Source organism: Hypanus sabinus, chromosome 13 (genome assembly GCF_030144855.1).
Source record: "Hypanus sabinus isolate sHypSab1 chromosome 13, sHypSab1.hap1, whole genome shotgun sequence".
In the NCBI taxonomy this organism is placed as follows: domain Eukaryota; kingdom Metazoa; phylum Chordata; class Chondrichthyes; order Myliobatiformes; family Dasyatidae; genus Hypanus; species Hypanus sabinus.
The window spans coordinates 27,860,573-27,878,868 of record NC_082718.1 but is presented as its reverse complement, the minus strand read 5'-3'; the positions used below and the strand labels follow the sequence as shown (position 1 = coordinate 27,878,868).

The window sequence follows — 18,296 nt, the reverse complement described above, 5'->3', positions numbered from 1 at the left end:
CACAAATCCCTTGTGCGCTCCTGTCATACTTGGTGCCCCATCAGTAGCTACTGACACCAGGTGAGTGGTCTTTATTCCTTTGGTTCTTAAACAATTCAAGACAGCCTCACAGATGTCCTTCCCCCGTGTTTGGCCTTTTAGAGGTATCAACTCAATCATTTCTTCCTGTGCCCCGGCAGAGTTTACATACCGGCAGAACAGCGCTATTTGTTCAATATCACCTTTGTCTTTAGACTTGTCACAGGCAATCGAGTAGGCCACAGCTGAATTGATGTCTTTAATTTGCTGTCTTGTGATGTCTTCTGCCATTTTTATGGTTCTGTCTTTGACAGTCTTCGCAGAGAGGGGCATATCCCTGATTTTCTGCACAATTTCACTCTTGTTTTTAAAGTCCGTGAATAGATGTTCTGAAATCTTAATGAAAGATTCTTTTAAATATTCACCATCTGTAAACTGCTTCCCGTGCCTGACTATTTCCTGAGCGGCAACAAAACTAGCATACGTAGTTGATTTTCCAGACTTCATCCACTTCTTGAAATGATTTTTGCTCAGATCAACCTTCCGCATCAGTTCCGAAACGGCTTTTTTTCTCTCATCTCCATCCAGCTATTTTTGAGCAAAGGCTGCGTGTTTATTGTGGAAATGACTTGCGACTTTTGACTTTTTGTTGTTTGCTAGCTTCTCATTGCATATTAAGCATACCGGTAAACCAGTCTCGTCAGCAGTGAAAGCAAATGAATCTGCCCACGTATCATTAAACGTTCTGTTTTCTTCAGTCACTTTTCTTTTTTTAGAATTCTCCATAGTTAGCCTACCTTGGATCGAAAAATTAAAGAAATCGCGCACTGGCGGGTGTCAGGCATTGGCAGTGGTGACATATATTAATAGCGACAAAAAACACGTTTTATTTAGATTGTACAAGATCACCATAATCTTCAAATTTAGAATTACATTTCAAAAACTAACAAACTAACATAAAATACATTTTAATTAAATACTCATCATTTATTTTCCAAAGCCACAGGGAGCCGCAGCACAGAGATGAAAGAGACCCGGGTTGCCGATCCCTGCCCTAGACGGAAGCAAGCTGAGCGAGCCTACGGCGTGCCAGGGGGCTACAATTAATAACAATACAGTATATACGAAGGAAAAGAAAGTAAAGAAAAGGCGCCAAACTTATCAAAGTCCAAACCACTTCATGCACAACCGTTGGAGCTCAATTAACGAAGTCTTCTGGCCACCATTCAATCCCCTCCGTCCTCCTCGACTCGTAGCTCAGGACCACCCGAAGTGATCAACCAAGCACCCCCAGCACGTCTGTCTTTGTCTCCTCTCCTTGCTGAAAACCATAGCCTCAGATCCCCGCTCGGGATCCACTCCGTCGCCCAGCTTACAGCATCGCGTCCTCTCTCCCTCACCCCCTCGCGCCGACTCCCCAAAAACCCGCCAACAATAGCTTACAGACCCACAAGAAGGAATAACCGGAGTCAGCTGGAGACGCTCATGGAGTGAGTACCGTTTTGGATTCACTCCATAACCTTTACTTTTTTTAACCTTTGATCACCCTTATTCAGCTTATTTTTACCTATATCGAAAGTTTCTTTATTCTTTTTTTTGGATTTACTGCCAAGAGTTTGTTGTGAACTTTTGAAGATATGCAAACAGAAATGTCTCTCAGGTCTAAGGGACGGGATCCCGGACGTAATCCGAACGGTAACGGAAAAAAGCAGGCTCCGACACAACAAACACAATTAACTTTTGAATTGTTTATGGAGGTTTTGGATAAAAAATTTGCTGAACTAAAACAATTTTTTAAAGAAGATATAAAGGCTTTTCAAGAGTACATGGTTAAGACGGATTTAGTAATTAAACAGCAACAAGCTCTTATTGCGTCTCTGCAAGAAGCTCGGAAGCGAGATTTGACTATTGGAAAACTGCAACAGGATTTAATTTCGACCATTAAGCTGATGGAAGCCCTTAAAGCCAAGAGTGACGATTTTGAGAATCGGTCCAGAAGACAGAACTTACGTATACTTGGTCTTCCAGACGGCATAGAAAAAGATGACCCTTCGAAATATTTTGTTCAACTTTTAAAAGAAGCGTTTCCGATGATTTTCCCGAATAACCCCCCTTTATTGGATCGGGCACATAGAATTCGGCGTCGATCACCGAGTGTTACAGACAAACCTTCGGTGGTAATTGTCCGGTTCCATTATGTACATGACAAAGAACAAGTTATAAGAGCAGCTCGTCGGGTAGGAATGATTAAAATCAAAGATTTTTGCTTCCGCCTGATCGAAGATTTTAGTTCAGATCTTTTAAAAAGAAGGCTCTTTTTAAACCGTTGATGGCTGAATGTTATGAGAAAAATCTGAAACCTGCGCTTCTATACCCTGCGAAGCTTCGAATTTCTCCGTCGAATGCTCCACGACAGGTTTTCATTTCAACTTCAGAAGCGAGAAAATATCTGGAGGAGAACTTCCCTACTGCTACAGACACTAGTCTTTAATAAATGAATGATTCTGATCGTGTAAGATGGTTCTCGATCTCTTAAACCAGAATTAAAATCTGGTTACTGGTGTAGGTTCATCCTGCACTTTATACTCAAATTAGTGTGTTTGCGTCATGTTAATTGTTTTGCCTTATACACTTTAATCATTTAACTACATACTTGTCTATTAACTTTGTTCCTTCGAAGGTATATTTTTAATTCTTTGAAGGTAAATTTTTCCTTCATTAAGATGGTGGTTTTTTGGAAAAGATTTTTGGTTTTGCTTAAGATGGCATTATGTTTATATTTTTCGCGTTTCTTCCGTACAATGCATCGCTTATCTTAGCTTAAATATTTTTTGTTTTGTCTGGGCCAGAGCCCGAGTTATAATTGTTTTTTAGTGATTATATTTTTATTCTTTTTACAACTAACTATACTTAGAAATATGGTTTTTATTATAGCGATTTTATTTTTAAAGTTGGGGTGATTCTTTTATATATATCCTTTTTATATGGAGTGTTCTTCAGCTGACATGGGGGTAGGATTAGTCTTACTTTTTCTCTTTTTAAGTCATATTTTGGCTTTTTCTCTTTTTCTTGGGGGGTGGGGGGATGGTCTGTTTTCTAATTCTATTTTTTTTGTACCAGTTTGTGTTAGTTTTTTTATTCGGGCTGTTTTTGAACTTCAAATATGTCTGTGTTGTTGTCACTTCCGGGTTTTCTCACTACTTTTGTTCCTCTTCCGGGTGCATGAGTTTATAAGTTGGTTAACCCTTTCTATACCAAAGGGTTGATTTTAGAATTATGGCTCAGACCATTAATTTTGTGTCTTGGAATACTAATGGTTTAAATCATCCAATTAAACGAAAGAAGATTTTCAAAGTATTCCAAAGACTTAATGCTCATATCATTTTTGTACAAGAAACTCATGTGAGGAGGGAGGACAAATTTCGTTTTTTTAGATTTTGGCGGGGTCAACAGTATCACGCAAATTCGAATGCTAAAGTAAAAGGAGTTTCAATTTTTATTGACTCCTCTATTTCATTTGTTCAACATGATATTTTTTCGGATCCGAATGGCAGATTTTTGTTAATTACGGGTTTACTTTGTAATAAAAAGGTTGCTTTGGTTAATGTTTATGCTCCAAATGTGGATTGTCCTGACTTTTTTAAGTCTTTATTTACTTCTTTACCCAATCTAAACGAATATAAGTTAATAATGGGTGGTGACTTTAATTGTTGTTTAAATCCTCTGATGGATAAATCTTTATCTATTCAGACTTTACCTAATAAGTCGGCCACTTGTATTAACTCTTTTTTGACTGACAATGGAGTTTTTGATATTTGGAGATTCCGGCATCCTAAAGACAAAGAGTTTTCTTTTTTCTCACATGTTTATCACTCTTATTCAAGAATTGATTATTTTTTTGTAGACTCTTGTTTTATTCCATTGGTAATCGGTTGTAACTATGATATTATAGCTATCTCTGATCATGCTCCGTTATTACTTTCTATGAAATTTACAGATACAGCTTCTAATGCTAGACAATGGCGATTTGACTCTACCTTGTTGCAAGACTCTGACTTTATAAAATTTATGGAGGAGCAGATCGACTTCTTCTTCTCAATTAATTCTACAGATGATATTTCCTGCGGAACACTTTGGGACACTTTTAAAGCTTATATACGTGGACAGATTATTTCTTATTCTGCTGGTTTGAGGAAACATATCAAGATGGAAACTCTTTTATTGGTTGATAAAATTAAAGAGATTGATAAGAAATATTCGATTGCTCCTAGTAAGGAGCTTTACAAACAAAGGGTTGAACTTCAAATGGAACATAGTTTATTACTTACATCCTCAATTGAAAATCAATTAATGAAAACTAAATCTGATTTTTATATACATAGTGATAAATCTGGTAAACTGTTAGCTAGTCAATTGAAGAATGCTCTGGTTAAACGTCAAATCACTAAGATTGGTCAGCAGAATGGGAATCTGACAGTTAATCATGATGAGATAAATAAGGCATTTCAAGATTTCTGTACCTCCCTGTATCAATCTGAATTTCCTCAAGATTATAATACCATGTCTGATTTTCTTGGAAAATTAAATTTCCCAAGGTTATCATCTGATCATCTTTTGATATTGGATACTCCTATTACGGATGTAGAAATTAAGGGGGCTATTTCCTCAATGAATTCTGGGAAAGCACCGGGTCCAGATGGTTATACAGTTGAATTTTTTAAATTTTTTTCCGCTACTCTTTCCCCTTGGTTAGGTAAGGTTTTTGGGGAGGCCATTAGATTAGGGAATTTGCCACAATCTTTTTATAGAGCTTCCATTTCTCTAATATTGAAGATAAAGACCCTACTAACTGTGCTTCCTATAGACCTATATCTTTATTGAATGTAGACTCCAAGATTTTTTCTAAGTTACTGGCATCTAGATTGGAGAAGGTATTACCCAAAATTATTTCAGATGATCAAACTGGCTTTATTAAAAATAGTTATTCTTTTTTTAACATTAGGAGATTGTTGAATATTGTTTATACTCCCTCACATGATACTTCAGAATGCGTGATTTCATTAGATGCGGAGAAAGCATTTGACAGAGTTGAATGGCCTTACTTATTTAATGTGTTGGAGAAGTTTAATTTTAGTCCGATATTTATATCATGGATTAAATTGATTTATCATACTCCAGTAGCCTCAGTGGTTACCAATAATCAAAGATCTCCCTTTTTTCGCCTATTTCGGGGCACTAGACAGGGATGTCCTCTTAGTCCATTACTATTTAACATTGCCTTAGAACCTTTGGCAATTGCCATCAGACAATCACAGGATATTTTGGGTATTAATCGTGGGACAGATATTCATAAGTTATCTTTGTATGCAGATGATTTATTATTATTCATTTCTAACCCGGAGAAATCCATTCCAGCAGTTTTATCATTATTGGCTCAATTTAGTGAGTTTTCTGGGTATAAGTTAAATCTTAATAAAAGTGAATTGTTTCCATTGAATAAACGGGTCCCAATTTATGGAAATTTACCCTTTAAATTAGTTAATGACTCTTTTACTTATTTAGGGATCAAAATCACAAAAAACCATAAAGATTTGTTTAGATTTAATTTTTTACCCTTAATTGATCAGATTAAAGGTTTGTTTACTAAGTGGTCACCTTTGTCTCTATCCCTAATAGGTAGGATTAATGCTATTAAGATGGTTATTTTACCTAAGTTTTTATATATTTTTCAAGCGATACCAATTTTTATCCCGAAATCTTTTTTTACTAATGTTGACTCTAAAATTTCTTCATATATATGGCAGTATAAAAATCCCAGGTTAGGTAAAACATATTTACAGAAGACAAAAAAGGAAGGCCGGTTAGCATTACCTAATTTCAGATTTTACTATTGGGCAGTTAATATTAGATATTTGTTATGTTGGTTGAAAGATTTTTTGGCCCTTGTTGGGTGAGTTTAGAAAATAAATCGGTATCAGCTTATGCTTTGGGTTCTATTTTAGGGACTTCTCTCCCTTTTGCTCTTTCTAAATTGCCGAAAGAGATTGACAACCCGATAGTTAAACATACATTGCGTATATGGTTTCAATTTTGGAGATTTTTTGGGTTGACTCAATTCGTTTTAAATAGTCCTATTGTATCTAATTGTTTTTTTCACCCTTCCATTATAGATCAAGCTTATTCAGCTTGGAAAACTAAGGGATTACTAAGATTTTCTGATTTATTTTTAGATAATTGTTTCATGTCTTTTGAACAATTATCCAACAAATATAACTTGCCGAGATTTCATTTTTTTAGATATTTACAGATTAGACATTTTTTAAGTTCTGTACTCTCTACGTTTCCAAATTTTGTGCCTTCAGATACTTTGGAAAGTTTATTTGAATTAGACCCTTTTCAAAAAGGGCTTATTTCAAAACTTTATAATATAATTATGAAGATACGTTCAGAGCCTCTTTATAAGACTAAACAGGATTGGGAAAGAGAGCTTAGTTTTAGTATTTCTAGTGAGAATTGGGATAGAATTCTTCAATTAGTTAATACATCATCGTTATGTGCCAAACATTCACTAATACAATTTAAGGTCGTACATAGGGCCCATATGTCCAAGGATAAATTAGCTCATTTTTACTCTCATATAAGTCCTATTTGTGATAGATGTCATTCTGAAATTGCGTCTTTAACTCACATGTTTTGGTCGTGTTCATTTTTGGAGAAATATTGGAAAGATATTTTTGATATTATTTCTGCGGTTTTGAATATTGATTTACAACCTCATCCTATTACCGCAATTTTTGGTTTACCAATGTTAGATTCACTGCATTTATCTTCTTCAGCCCGTCGAATGATTGCATTTCTAACTCTGATGGCTAGAAGATCTATATTGCTGAACTGGAAAGAAATTGATCCTCCCACTGTATTTAATTGGTTCTCTCAAACTATGTTATGTTTAAATTTAGAAAAAATTAGAAGTGGTACTTTTGAGACTTCTATTAAATTTGAAAAGTTATGGAGACCATTTATTCAACATTTTCATATGATGTAATATGACCCTGTGCCAAGTTCATTTGATTTCCCAGTTTTCAGCTTATGTATTTTGAGAGGACCGGAAGTGACGGCATTGATGAATACTTCTTTTTGTGAGATATTATAAACAGCCCGTTTTTTTTTTCTTTTTCCTTCTTTTTTTGTTTTTTTTCTTTTATATTACTTATTAGTTATAGTTATTAGATTAGATTAGCTAGTTCTGCATTATATAAATTTTTTGGGGGGGGGTTTTTCTTTCTTTTTTCTGTTTTTTTTATATTATACATTATGAAATATTTAGATTTACTATGTCCATACATATATCTTATGGCTTATGTCTTGGTAAACTCATTTATATTGTAACTATTATGTATGTTTTTTTTTCATATGTAATGGAATGTGTATGTTGGTAATTTCTTTATCAATATATCATCTGTATTCTGTCCATATTACTAATATTAATAAAAAGATTTAGAAAGAAAAAAAAGGAATAACCTCCACCCCAATTGGTTAACAAACGAATACAATTCTCGTTATCAGTAAATTTTAACCCAAACAAGCTGCGAGAGAAAGCACTTATCATAACAAAGAAGCATTCCTACTTCTAACAAAACAAAGAAGCCATTTTGATTAACATACGCAGTAACATAAAGAAAGAAGAAACCCCCTCACAAAGGAGAACCCTCTTACACAAGGTTAAAATATTCTTTGAAGTTTTGGATCTGAAATGGATTGGCATATTGCCACCTATTCAAATTTATTTGTACATCAAAGCACACAGTGAAATATGCCAGTCGCATGAAAAACCAACACACCTGAAGGTGTGCTGAGGGCAGCCTACTAGTGTTGCCACACATTCTGGCGCCAACGTAGCATGCCCACAATTCTTTGTAAAACAACACAGAACATAACAAGAGACAACAGCAGCAAAACGAAAACACAAGAGATTCTGCAGATGCTGGAAATCAAAGAGCAACACACGCGCATCACTGGAGGAACTCAGCAGATCAGGAAATGAATAAGCATTCAGCATTTCGGGCCGAGACCCTTCATCAGGTCTGGAAAGGAATGGGTAAGAAGCTAGAATGGCAAAACCAGCCCCATTTCAGTCCCTGAAACTCAAGAAAGGGCCTCCAGCGGTTTCAGGCCTACAGACACCAAGCTTCGACCTCCCCAGAGAACTTGCAGAGACTCGCGAACTCGGCTCCAACAAATGGGCCTCGATAACAAGTGCCTTTGCCTCCAACCAGTTGGAGTTTATAAAAGTCTAGGCCCCGTCAGTGTGTCAGCCCACTTCCTCCAGTGCAACAAGACAGAAAGCAAGGAGGAGCAGTAGAAAATGTCCTGGTGCTGCTGCTTTGGGTCGCTTACGTTTACTCTGAATGTGCTATGTGAACAGTACTTAATGCCGCTTTAGGGACACTCTTCTTGAACCCTATTACCGACTGTACCCACACACTTCCAAATCAAAAGAGCACTCCCACCCAGCAAGCACATCCCACCTTGGAAGTCAGCTACAAATTGGTGCACTAGATTCTTCTAAAGTATAAAACTGTCAAAAATTAACTTAAAGAGATTCAATGCAGAAAGAAAACTGATGCAGTTCAACGTATAGAAACAATAGTGAATTTGCAGAAGTAATAATAAAATTTACAACTCTTTGCTCAAATCCTACACTTAGAGTCTTTGAAAAAATCATCTTTAGCACAAAACCATATGCTTATGAATAATATGCCTTTACTTGTTCAACACCTTTACATTTCTCAATCAAAAGAAAGTCTTCTCTTTCCCAACAGAGACTTCACTTCCTGTAATAGATGGTCTCATTCATTCACACTCATTCATTACTAATTGCATAAAAACAAATATACCCTTTATTGGATCTCCAAGTGTCGTCATGTCACTACGCCCAGTCTCCAATCCGTTTTGACAAACTGCTTTTGCCTACAATAAAACAGGAATAAAAACAGTTACTTTCCCCAAGCAGCAAGGCTGATCAACATTTCCACCCATTAACCCACTCTTGCACACCACTCACCACCATTATATCATTTCCTGTCAGAGTCACCCTATATACAGACACATCTGTGCCTAGCATCACTTTATATAATCAATCTATATGTATAAGCTATCTTATGTATTTATAAAGTAGAGAAAATCTGCAGATGCTGGAAATCCAAGTAACACACACAAAATGCTAGGGGAACTCAGCAGGCCAGGTAGCAACTATGGACGAGACCCTTCAGCAGGACTGGAAAAAGATGAGGAGTCAGAGTAAGAAATGGGGGAGGGGAGGAAGATACACAAGGTAATAGGTGAAACGGGGGGGGGGGGCGAGGTAAAGGACTGGGACGTTGATTGGTGACAGAGATACAGGGCTGGAGAAGGGGAAGTCTGATACGAGAGGGCAGAAGACCATGGAAGAAGGAAAAGGGGAGAGCCGCACCAGAGCAAGGTAATGGGCAGATAAGAAGATAAGGTGAGAGAGGGAAATAGGAATGGGGAATGGTAAAAGAAAGGGGGTGGTGGGGAATTAGTTCGAGAAATCATATGGAATACAAGGTGTTGCTCCTTCAACCTGAACGTGGCCTTATCACAACAGTAGAGGAGGGTATGGACTGATATGTTGGAATGGGAATGGGAAGTGGAATTAAAATGGATAGCAACTGAGAGATCCCACTGTTTCTGGCCAATGAAGCGCAGGTGCTCGGCCAAGCAGCCTCCCAATCTGCACTGGGTCTCCCTGAGATAGAGGAGGCCACATTGGGAGCACCAGATACAGTAGGTGACCCCAAATGACTCACAGGTGAACTGTCACCTCACCTGGAAGGACTGTCTGGGGCCCTGAATGGTAGTGAGGGAGGAAGTGTAGGGGCAGGTGTAGAACTTGTTCCACTTGCAAGGATAAGTGTCAGGAGGGAGATCAGTGGGGAGAGGTAATTGGACAAGGGAGTCGTTTAGGAAGCAATCCCTGCAGAAAGCAAAAAGTGAAGGGGATGGAAGGATGTGCTTGGTGGTGGGATCCCGTTGGAGATGTCTAAAGTTATGGAGAATTATGTGCTAGATAGGGAGACTGCTGGGGTGGTAGGTGAGGACAAGAGGAACCCTATCCTTGGCGGGGTGGCGGGAGGATGGGGTGAGGGCAGATGTGCACAAAATGTAAGAGGTGCAGTTGATGGTGGAGGAAGGAAAGCCCCTTTCTTTGAAGGAGGAGGACACCTTCTTCGCTCTGGAATGAAAAGCCTCATGCTGAGAGCAGATGCAGCAGAGGAGGAATTGTGAGAAGAGGATAGAGTTTTTACAAGTAACAAGGTGGGAAGTAGTATAATCCAGGTAGCTGGATTACAGGGAGTCAGTGGCTTTGTAACAGACATCAGTAGATAAACTATCTCCAGAGATTACAAGTAACAGGGTGGGACGAGATATAGTCCAAATAGCTGTAAGAGTTAGTTACAAGTTCATACAGTATTTGTGTTTTTGTTATTATTGTTTTCTTTATATTAGTATATTATATACTACATAATACACTAATACAAAGAAATATATATATTATATTTTTAATGTTGCGCTGGATTGGGAGTAACAATTAATTCATTCCCCTTTACACTTGCGTACTGGAAATTACATTAAACAATCTTGAATCTTGTAAGTGACATCAAACAGGGAAACTAAAATCAACAACATCCTGGGACAATTAAACTAGTACACAACTATTCTCTCTTGCATCACATAGCTTTCTTTTTCTAAGGCCTCGGGCCTTATTCTCAATTACTGCCTGTATCAACATGGATCTTGGCTCAAATCAGAAGGGCTCCAACATGTACTGGGTTTGGTAGGCATTCTGATAAAATGTTGGCAATTCGAATAAGATCAAGGTGTCCAGTGTTTACTGGTCAAGATGACTTGCTTATATTCACTGTGTGTGTCCTCCATTCTATTTTGAGCTTTAATAGACCAATAGCTCCTTTGAACCCGTCTAATGTATGTTGACCTGGCCATTTACAGGTCATTTTTTAATTTTACACTTGAACAACCATCTACAAGGATGTGTTAAACATTTTTTTTTAAAGAATAAATAAACTGCTTAACTTCTGCTTTCACTGCTTATGAAGCTAACTGAACATATGGTGCACAGTTCTGTCACAACTAGCCATTCTGCTCTATATTTTCACATGCCAATGGGCTTGCATAATTAAGCAGTCTTCAGTATAATCATAAATTCTCAGTTTAAAGCTCAAGGTTATTGTCATTCAACCGGATACATGTATGCCACCAAATGAAACATCGTTCCTCTGGACCAAGGTGCACAACAGCAGGTATAACTCACACACAACACATAAGGTAATAATAACACACATACATTAACATATAATAAGGAGTATTCACAAGTCAAGAAGCAAATGGCATAAATTACTGGCACTTCTTATGTGACGGGACCTGGCTGGTGGCAGAGAGTTTGGTATTCTCACAATCTAGGGTAAGAATCTGTTTCCCATCCCTAGTCCGTTTCCTTCAATCCTGCCAAACTTATGATTTTGGATTTACCTGATCTTCCGTGTCAAACAGTAAAAAAGCAAAGGATTCAGCAAGCTCCTCCTCGGTATATCCCTTATGCTTCATTTCTAGCAGCCAATCATTGCGCTATATAATTAATAAATAAAGCATCGTCATCAGTTCTCGGTTACCAGAAAACAATTTAACCCAAAATAACATTAAACAACTCATTATTTATTCAATTTTGCAATCAGGGTAAGACCAGCACTTAATGTCCATCCTCAAATGCTGTTGAAAAGATGCTGGCAACCACCATAGCCGTTCCGGTGAAGGTTCTCACACAGTGCTGTTGGGAATAATGTCCAGGATTTAGACCCAGTGATGAAGAATGGTAATATTTCCAGGACAGGAAATTTACAATTTACTTAACTGACATGGATGAAAGAATGGAAATAATGGTTGCTGCATTGGCTGATGAAATGAAGAGTGGGAGGAAAGTGAGCTGTGAAAAGGATTTAGAGGTCATAAAGCAGAGAAAGGGAGTGGGTAAAGAGCTCGCATACAGGGCAATCTAAAGCCAGGATGCTTCAATTTAGAAGTAAGTGATCACCCATTAAAAAGGATATGAACCAAAATTCTTTCTCTCAAGAGAGCTCAGTGTCTTTGGGGCTCTCTTCCCTAAAAAGCAGAGCAAGGAGAGCTCTGGAGTATTTTTTAAGGCAGAAGTGGGTAGATATTTGATTAATAATTACTAATCAAAGCGATGTTAACTGACCATGAGATAATAATCAAATCACCCAAGTGACACAACAGACTTCAGGAGCCAAGTGACCTATTCCTGCTCCAAACTTGTATGTTTTATTGTATGGATACGTGCATGTATGCACATATTCATGCGACTTGAAGGGGAACCATAATTGGTGATTTTCTGACCTCCTAAACCATCTAGAGTTGCAGTCAGGCTCAAACAAACTCTACCATTTACTCCTCCCACCCATTTATAAAAAACACAGAAATTACTTGTCTAGGATACTTCAACAGCACCTCCCAAACTCACAACTTCTATCATTTAGACGTGTGAACATTGCCTACCAGTCATTGGTGGGTGAGAGTGTGAGAGAGATGGGGAAAAAGGGTTTTTCTTTGCTGTTGTTGCTGCTTGTGCTGCCCTGCCGAGAATCGTGGGCATATTCTGTTGGTGCAGAAACACGTGGCAACACTTGTGGGATGCCCCAGCACATCCTTGGCTATGCTGGCAGTTAATGCAAATGTTGCATTTCACTGTATGTTTCAGTGTACTGATGAATATATCTAAACCCCAATCTGAATCTTTGCCAACATTGAAATATGGTGGTGTTTCTTCATTTCTGCTGGGTCTAAGTGGAACACCATTGTAGATGAACTTTCACCAGCAGTCCCATGCATTTCTGCAAAGCTGTTTACAGGGCAGGAAACTAAAAGTTCAGGAAAAGTGGTCAGCTATATTCAAGCTTGTTGTTCCTTTAGGTGCCTTGTGGTGCATTAGGCAACATTTTTGCCATTTCCATAGTGTTTGACTGGTTTTTTTTTACAAGGCTGAATTGCTAGTTCAGTGCTCACCCCAGCACAGATGGAAAGTGTGCAAGGAGCTGGCCGGATTCGAATTCGGGACCATTCCTCTTGAAGTACAGTGCTGATGCCACTACACTATCGGCTGGCTATATTCGAGCTTAGTTCTCTATTATTGGTATTTGCTATTGTTGTCACACATACCAAGATACAGTGAATGTGCTTGTCTTACGTACTCAGATCAAATCATTACACTGTGCATTGCGCTAGAATAAGGTAAAACAATAATAATGCAAAATGAAGTGTAAAAACTACCCAAAACTTGCAGTTCAGGTAAATGATAAAATTTAAGATCATGATGAGGTAAATTGTGAGGCCAAAAGTCCATCTTATCATTCAAGAATCCGTTTAAGATTTTGATAAAAGCTATCTTGGGCCTGTTGGTCGGCGCTTCAGGCTTTTGTATTTCTGTCTGACACTAAAGGGGAGAAGAAAGAACATCTGGGGTGGTGGGGTATTTAATTATGCTGGTCACTTTAGTGAGGAAGCAAGAAGTGTAAACCAGGTCCAGAGGGGAGGCTGGTTGCTGTGACATGCTGAGCTGTGTCCACAATTCTCTGCAGTTTCCTGCCATACCAGGCCATTTTACATCCAGACTGACTGCTTTCTATGGTACAATGATAAAAATAGGTTAAAATTCAACAGGGAATTGCAGAATTTCTTTAGCTTCCTGAAATAGAGGCACTGGTGCGTGTTTTTGGCCATGACGAACATGGTTGGACCAAGATGGACTACAGATGATGTATGCACCTCGGAACTTAAAGTCCTTTGGAAAGGAAGGGTGAATTTTCAACTAATGTTTCAATTACGGAGAGCCTGGCTTTAGTGAACTTCTAATGTGTTCAGTTTTTAAGTTGGAGTCAAGAGGCCGCATGTTACACTGGCATGTCAAACATTTCCTTAGCACTGACTACTTATTTGTGCATAGTTATGGCTCAAAGTAAATAGAACTGTGATATCAGAGCGATCTCACCATGTAATTTTACCCTCAAGTATCTATACAGGTTTATGCACGTCCAGCACATAACCAATTCCCTGCATGGAAATTAAAAATTTTACTTATTTATTTTCAGATACCATGCAGAACAAGCCCTTCCACCCCTTCAATTCACGCTATCCAGCAACCCTAGTCTAATCATGGGACAACTTATAATGACCAATTAATCTACTAACCGGCACATCCTTGAACTATGGGAAGAAACCCACACACACAAAATGAAACGAAAGTAAAGCCGCTTGAGACAGCAGAATCATTAACCTGATTCTACCATGTTGCTATTCAAGAGGCTTCCATCTCATTTTAATGCCTTTTGTTTATATGACCCTTGTTATCCATACATCACCTTTTGACCATCTGAAATAAATTCTGCAGCCATATGAAGCAACTTTTTTTCTTTCATTCAGCCTCCATGTCAAGTAAAATAATTGCAAGCTCTACAACCGATTAAATAAATTTTATTTATCCCATTTTGGGATCTGGGCATTGTATTGCTAGCTCTTCAGCTTCTCGGGTGAAACACCTGTGTAGTGCTGGTCTTACTTTATGTGACTGGTTGCTGCACTATATGAGAAAAATCTAATGAATTTAAAATCTACACTAAGTGCATGTGGGCCATCAGAAGCTCCAGGAATCAAAAGGAGGCAGTGAATACAAAACACACACTTCTGGAGGCAAGTTTTGCTTATAAAAATAGAAATATATACAAAGTATTTGCAGGTGTAAGACCAATTCAAAATGCAAACATTGTTTTAGGTTCCAAATCTCAGATATCAACAAAAACCAAATTTGTTTTTAGTTAGATTCAGTGAAATTCATTGGAATAACCTTTATAACTCCAATTTCACTAATTAGATCTAGTGTTATTGCCTATTTAAAGGTTTACAGACTAACATTTGCCTTTTTCTTTATCCCTTGTTAGTTGGGAAACTAACTGAATTCCAATTTTTAAGTATTATAGTTAACCTCAGTTTCACTTTCAGGTCTGTATATCTACAAATACAAATTCAATCCCTCCCCTCAAAAAATATTTATATACAGCTTAACTCCTTTCACAACAAATTCTCCAACATCACAACTTCTAAACAAAGTTAAGTCTTATTCAGTCAGTATCGAAGTTCTAATCAGTTCTAACAGAAAATCAAATTCAGATCCTTTGAATGAGAAATAAAATTATACATCCAAACACATTAAATCTTTGGCATCTTGAAGCATTCTGTTCCTGTTCTGGGTCTGCGATCTTGGGTGGCTCACTATTTTGTTTCTTGATTTGTTGGCTGGAATGGTAGGTCATCCACAAGAAGTCAATCCACAACACATTAAACAGAGGGAACTTTGACCAAATGCCTTGGCCTTGGTATAATTTAACAGAACTAATTCCTGGTAACACGGTAGAGATCTTGGCCACTACTCTCTGCCAATATCGTCCTCCTATAGCTGGTATTTGTTATAGCTGTAGCTTCAATAAATTTTTTTATCGATACTGTCTCGCTTTCAGGGGTTTCAACCCAAGGATTTCCAAAAAGTAGAGATATTAACTACCAACTTCACTTTTAAGAGTTTATATCTTTATATCAAAGAAAAAGAAGAAATCCCCTTTACACTAGTTTCTATAATTTACTGTGTTTCTGTCACTTGTCCCCGCCTACATTCTCGCATAGTTATTTTTTTCTCAATGCTCTTTTTTTTAATTTCAGTAAACCTGGTTTTCATCCCTTGACAGGTGGAGCTTTCTAACATTACATCTTTGGGTTTAATTAACCTGGATTACCCAGGCACCTCCTCTCAGATTAATGGGAAGTATATTCCACATGACACAATTCCACATTAATTGCCCCGGTGAGTAAATGAGTTTTAGAATCTGGGGGGAATTGATAAGAATGCTGAGGGAATAAAATGTGTGCTTAATTATGTCTATATTCCTTTTTTGCACTACTTGCTCAATGTAACATGTAGTTTTTGTCTTGCACAGGGCAGTTGTTGCAAAGCAATAAATTTCATGACCTATGTCAGTGATAATAAACCTGATTCAGATCTTAATGTGGGATTAGTCCAACTAAGTGGTCAATGTGGACTCACTGGGCATCGAGTCTGTTTCCATGACAGATATGTATAGATAGCAAACAGCTGAGGGTCACGGCCCGATGAGAGGTAGGATTAAAGTGAAGCTACCTCAGTCTGCTGGCTGTGAATCATTGTATAAACATGGATCTTCAGCAGCTTCAAGGAAAGATGGTAAACTTTTGAAAATTAAGGTATCAACTAATTTGAGAACATGCAGGAAAGTAGACCAAGATAGAAAATGCATCAGTAGACTCCTATAAAAATAGTCTACAATACCTGATTTAGTAGCCTTGTATTATTCACTAAGGTCGCTTGGCTGTAATAAAAATAATCCCTTGATGTTTCATCTAAGTATCCCTGCTGCAAGATTGGTAGTACTTCCTGTGTGAATTGGCTGGAGGTGAGAGATATGGAGCAAAAGATACCTGCAAACAGAGTAAATGCAAAATGTTATATTGCATTATACTTCCAAAACAGCTATTCTTGCAGAAATACGTACAAAGATGTACATGGTTTCCAAATTACAGTACGTTTCAATAATAAAATATTAGTATCCACGCAATGGAAAAAATGATTGCAAGGTAGTTTTGCTTTTTAACATGACATTTGAATGCAGATAAGCATTCTATTGATAATAGAAAGGGTGCTGCATGCAGTTTTCAAGATCCATATGGTACTACAATTTAAACTTCTAGCATCTTGTCTGATTAGCCACTAACCCTGTGAGATAAATCCAGAGGCATTGACAATCTTGCAGTACCTCATGCTACAAACCACACTTCATCCATAACCACGGACTGTAAACTTCTCACAGCAGACTACTGTTCAGTAACTGCAATAAAGTTAAGGCTAACTCTACAGCAGAAATAAAGACCCTTCCCACCCTCTCAAGAGTTAAGTCCAAGGAACAAGGATCAACTTTATTCACTACTCTGACCAGCGACCAGTTGGACATCAGAAGCTTGACAAGACAAGATTTCAATCAGGTCGATTGACTAAGTAGAAAAAGGCAGCATCAGATGGCAGCATCATAAATTAAGCTCTGACCAGTGACCAACTGGTGTTTGAGATTGATTAGCAAGAACAAATTAAAGGAAGGCAAAGGCAAATGCAGTGGCCATCGTTGGAGTGAACAGAGTTAGAGAGGTGATCTTGAGGCTTTAGCTTTTCGAGGCTTCAGTAAAGAGACATTCGGGAGGCTGAGGGGCTGATAGGAGATAGGGAGGTAGTTACACACAAGATGCAGGACACAGGAGACTGGGTGAGTCAGAGAGGGGAAAGAGGTTAAACAGCCAGTGAGGAGTACCCCTGTGGCATCCCACTCAACAACAGGTAAACCACTTTGGATACTGTTGTGGGATGACCTAACAGAGGACAGTTACAGCAGTCGGATATTTGGCGCTGTGACTCAGAAGGGAAAGAGGTGTGCTAGGGTGATAGGGGATTGGTTAGTTAGAGGAACAAAAAGGATGTTCTGTGGGTGAGAACAAGATTCCTGGATGGCAAGTTGCCTCCCTGGTGCCAGGGTCTGGGACATCTCCGATGGAGACCTCTGCATTCTTAAGTAGGAAGGTGCACAGCCAGAACTCATGGCCCATGTAGGAACCGATGACAAGGGTAGAATGAGTGACAAGGTTCTGCATAGGGAGCTCAGGGTTCAGTGCTAAGTTAAAGGGCAGGACCTCCAGGACTGTGATATCAGGATTACTACCCATGTCACATGCTAGTGAGGCCCGAATTAGGAAGACTATACAGCTTAACACATGGCTAAGGAGGAAAGGCAAAAGAGTTTTGGATCGTTGGGTTCCCTTCCAGGGAAGGTGGGACCTGTACAGAAGGGACAGTTTGCACTTGAACTGGAGGGGGACTAATATCCTAGTGGGAAGGTTTGCTAATGCTGTCCAGTAGGGTTTACACTGGAGTTGCAGGGGTATAAGAACCAGAGTGCCAGAACAGTTAGTGCAGAGGGTGTGGAGGCAAATGTTAGCAACACCTCAGATAAATACAGGAACCAAAAGGATGAACATGGTATGACTGGTGGCCAGAGCTGCCTATACCTCAATGTAAGAAGTATCATAGGAAAGGTGGA

The 18,296-nt window shown here is 38.4% G+C and overlaps 1 protein-coding gene across 5 annotated transcripts in view; it reads right to left on the bottom strand.

Annotated features, from left to right (window-relative positions):
• The window catches only part of tasor2 (transcription activation suppressor family member 2), a 179,057-nt gene that overhangs the window by 135,686 nt on the left and 25,075 nt on the right, over window positions 1-18,296 (bottom strand). For 4 of the 5 annotated variants that reach the window (XM_059987376.1, XM_059987375.1, XM_059987377.1 and 1 more), the window contains exons 2-4: window positions 16,484-16,632; window positions 11,590-11,685; window positions 8,916-8,988 (exon numbers count right to left, since the gene is read on the bottom strand). In XM_059987376.1, coding sequence (XP_059843359.1) covers window positions 8,916-8,988; window positions 11,590-11,685; window positions 16,484-16,632 — 318 coding nt within the window. The remainder of the gene's footprint in view (window positions 1-8,915; window positions 8,989-11,589; window positions 11,686-16,483; window positions 16,633-18,296) is intronic. The other variant, XM_059987379.1, reaches the window with a different exon arrangement.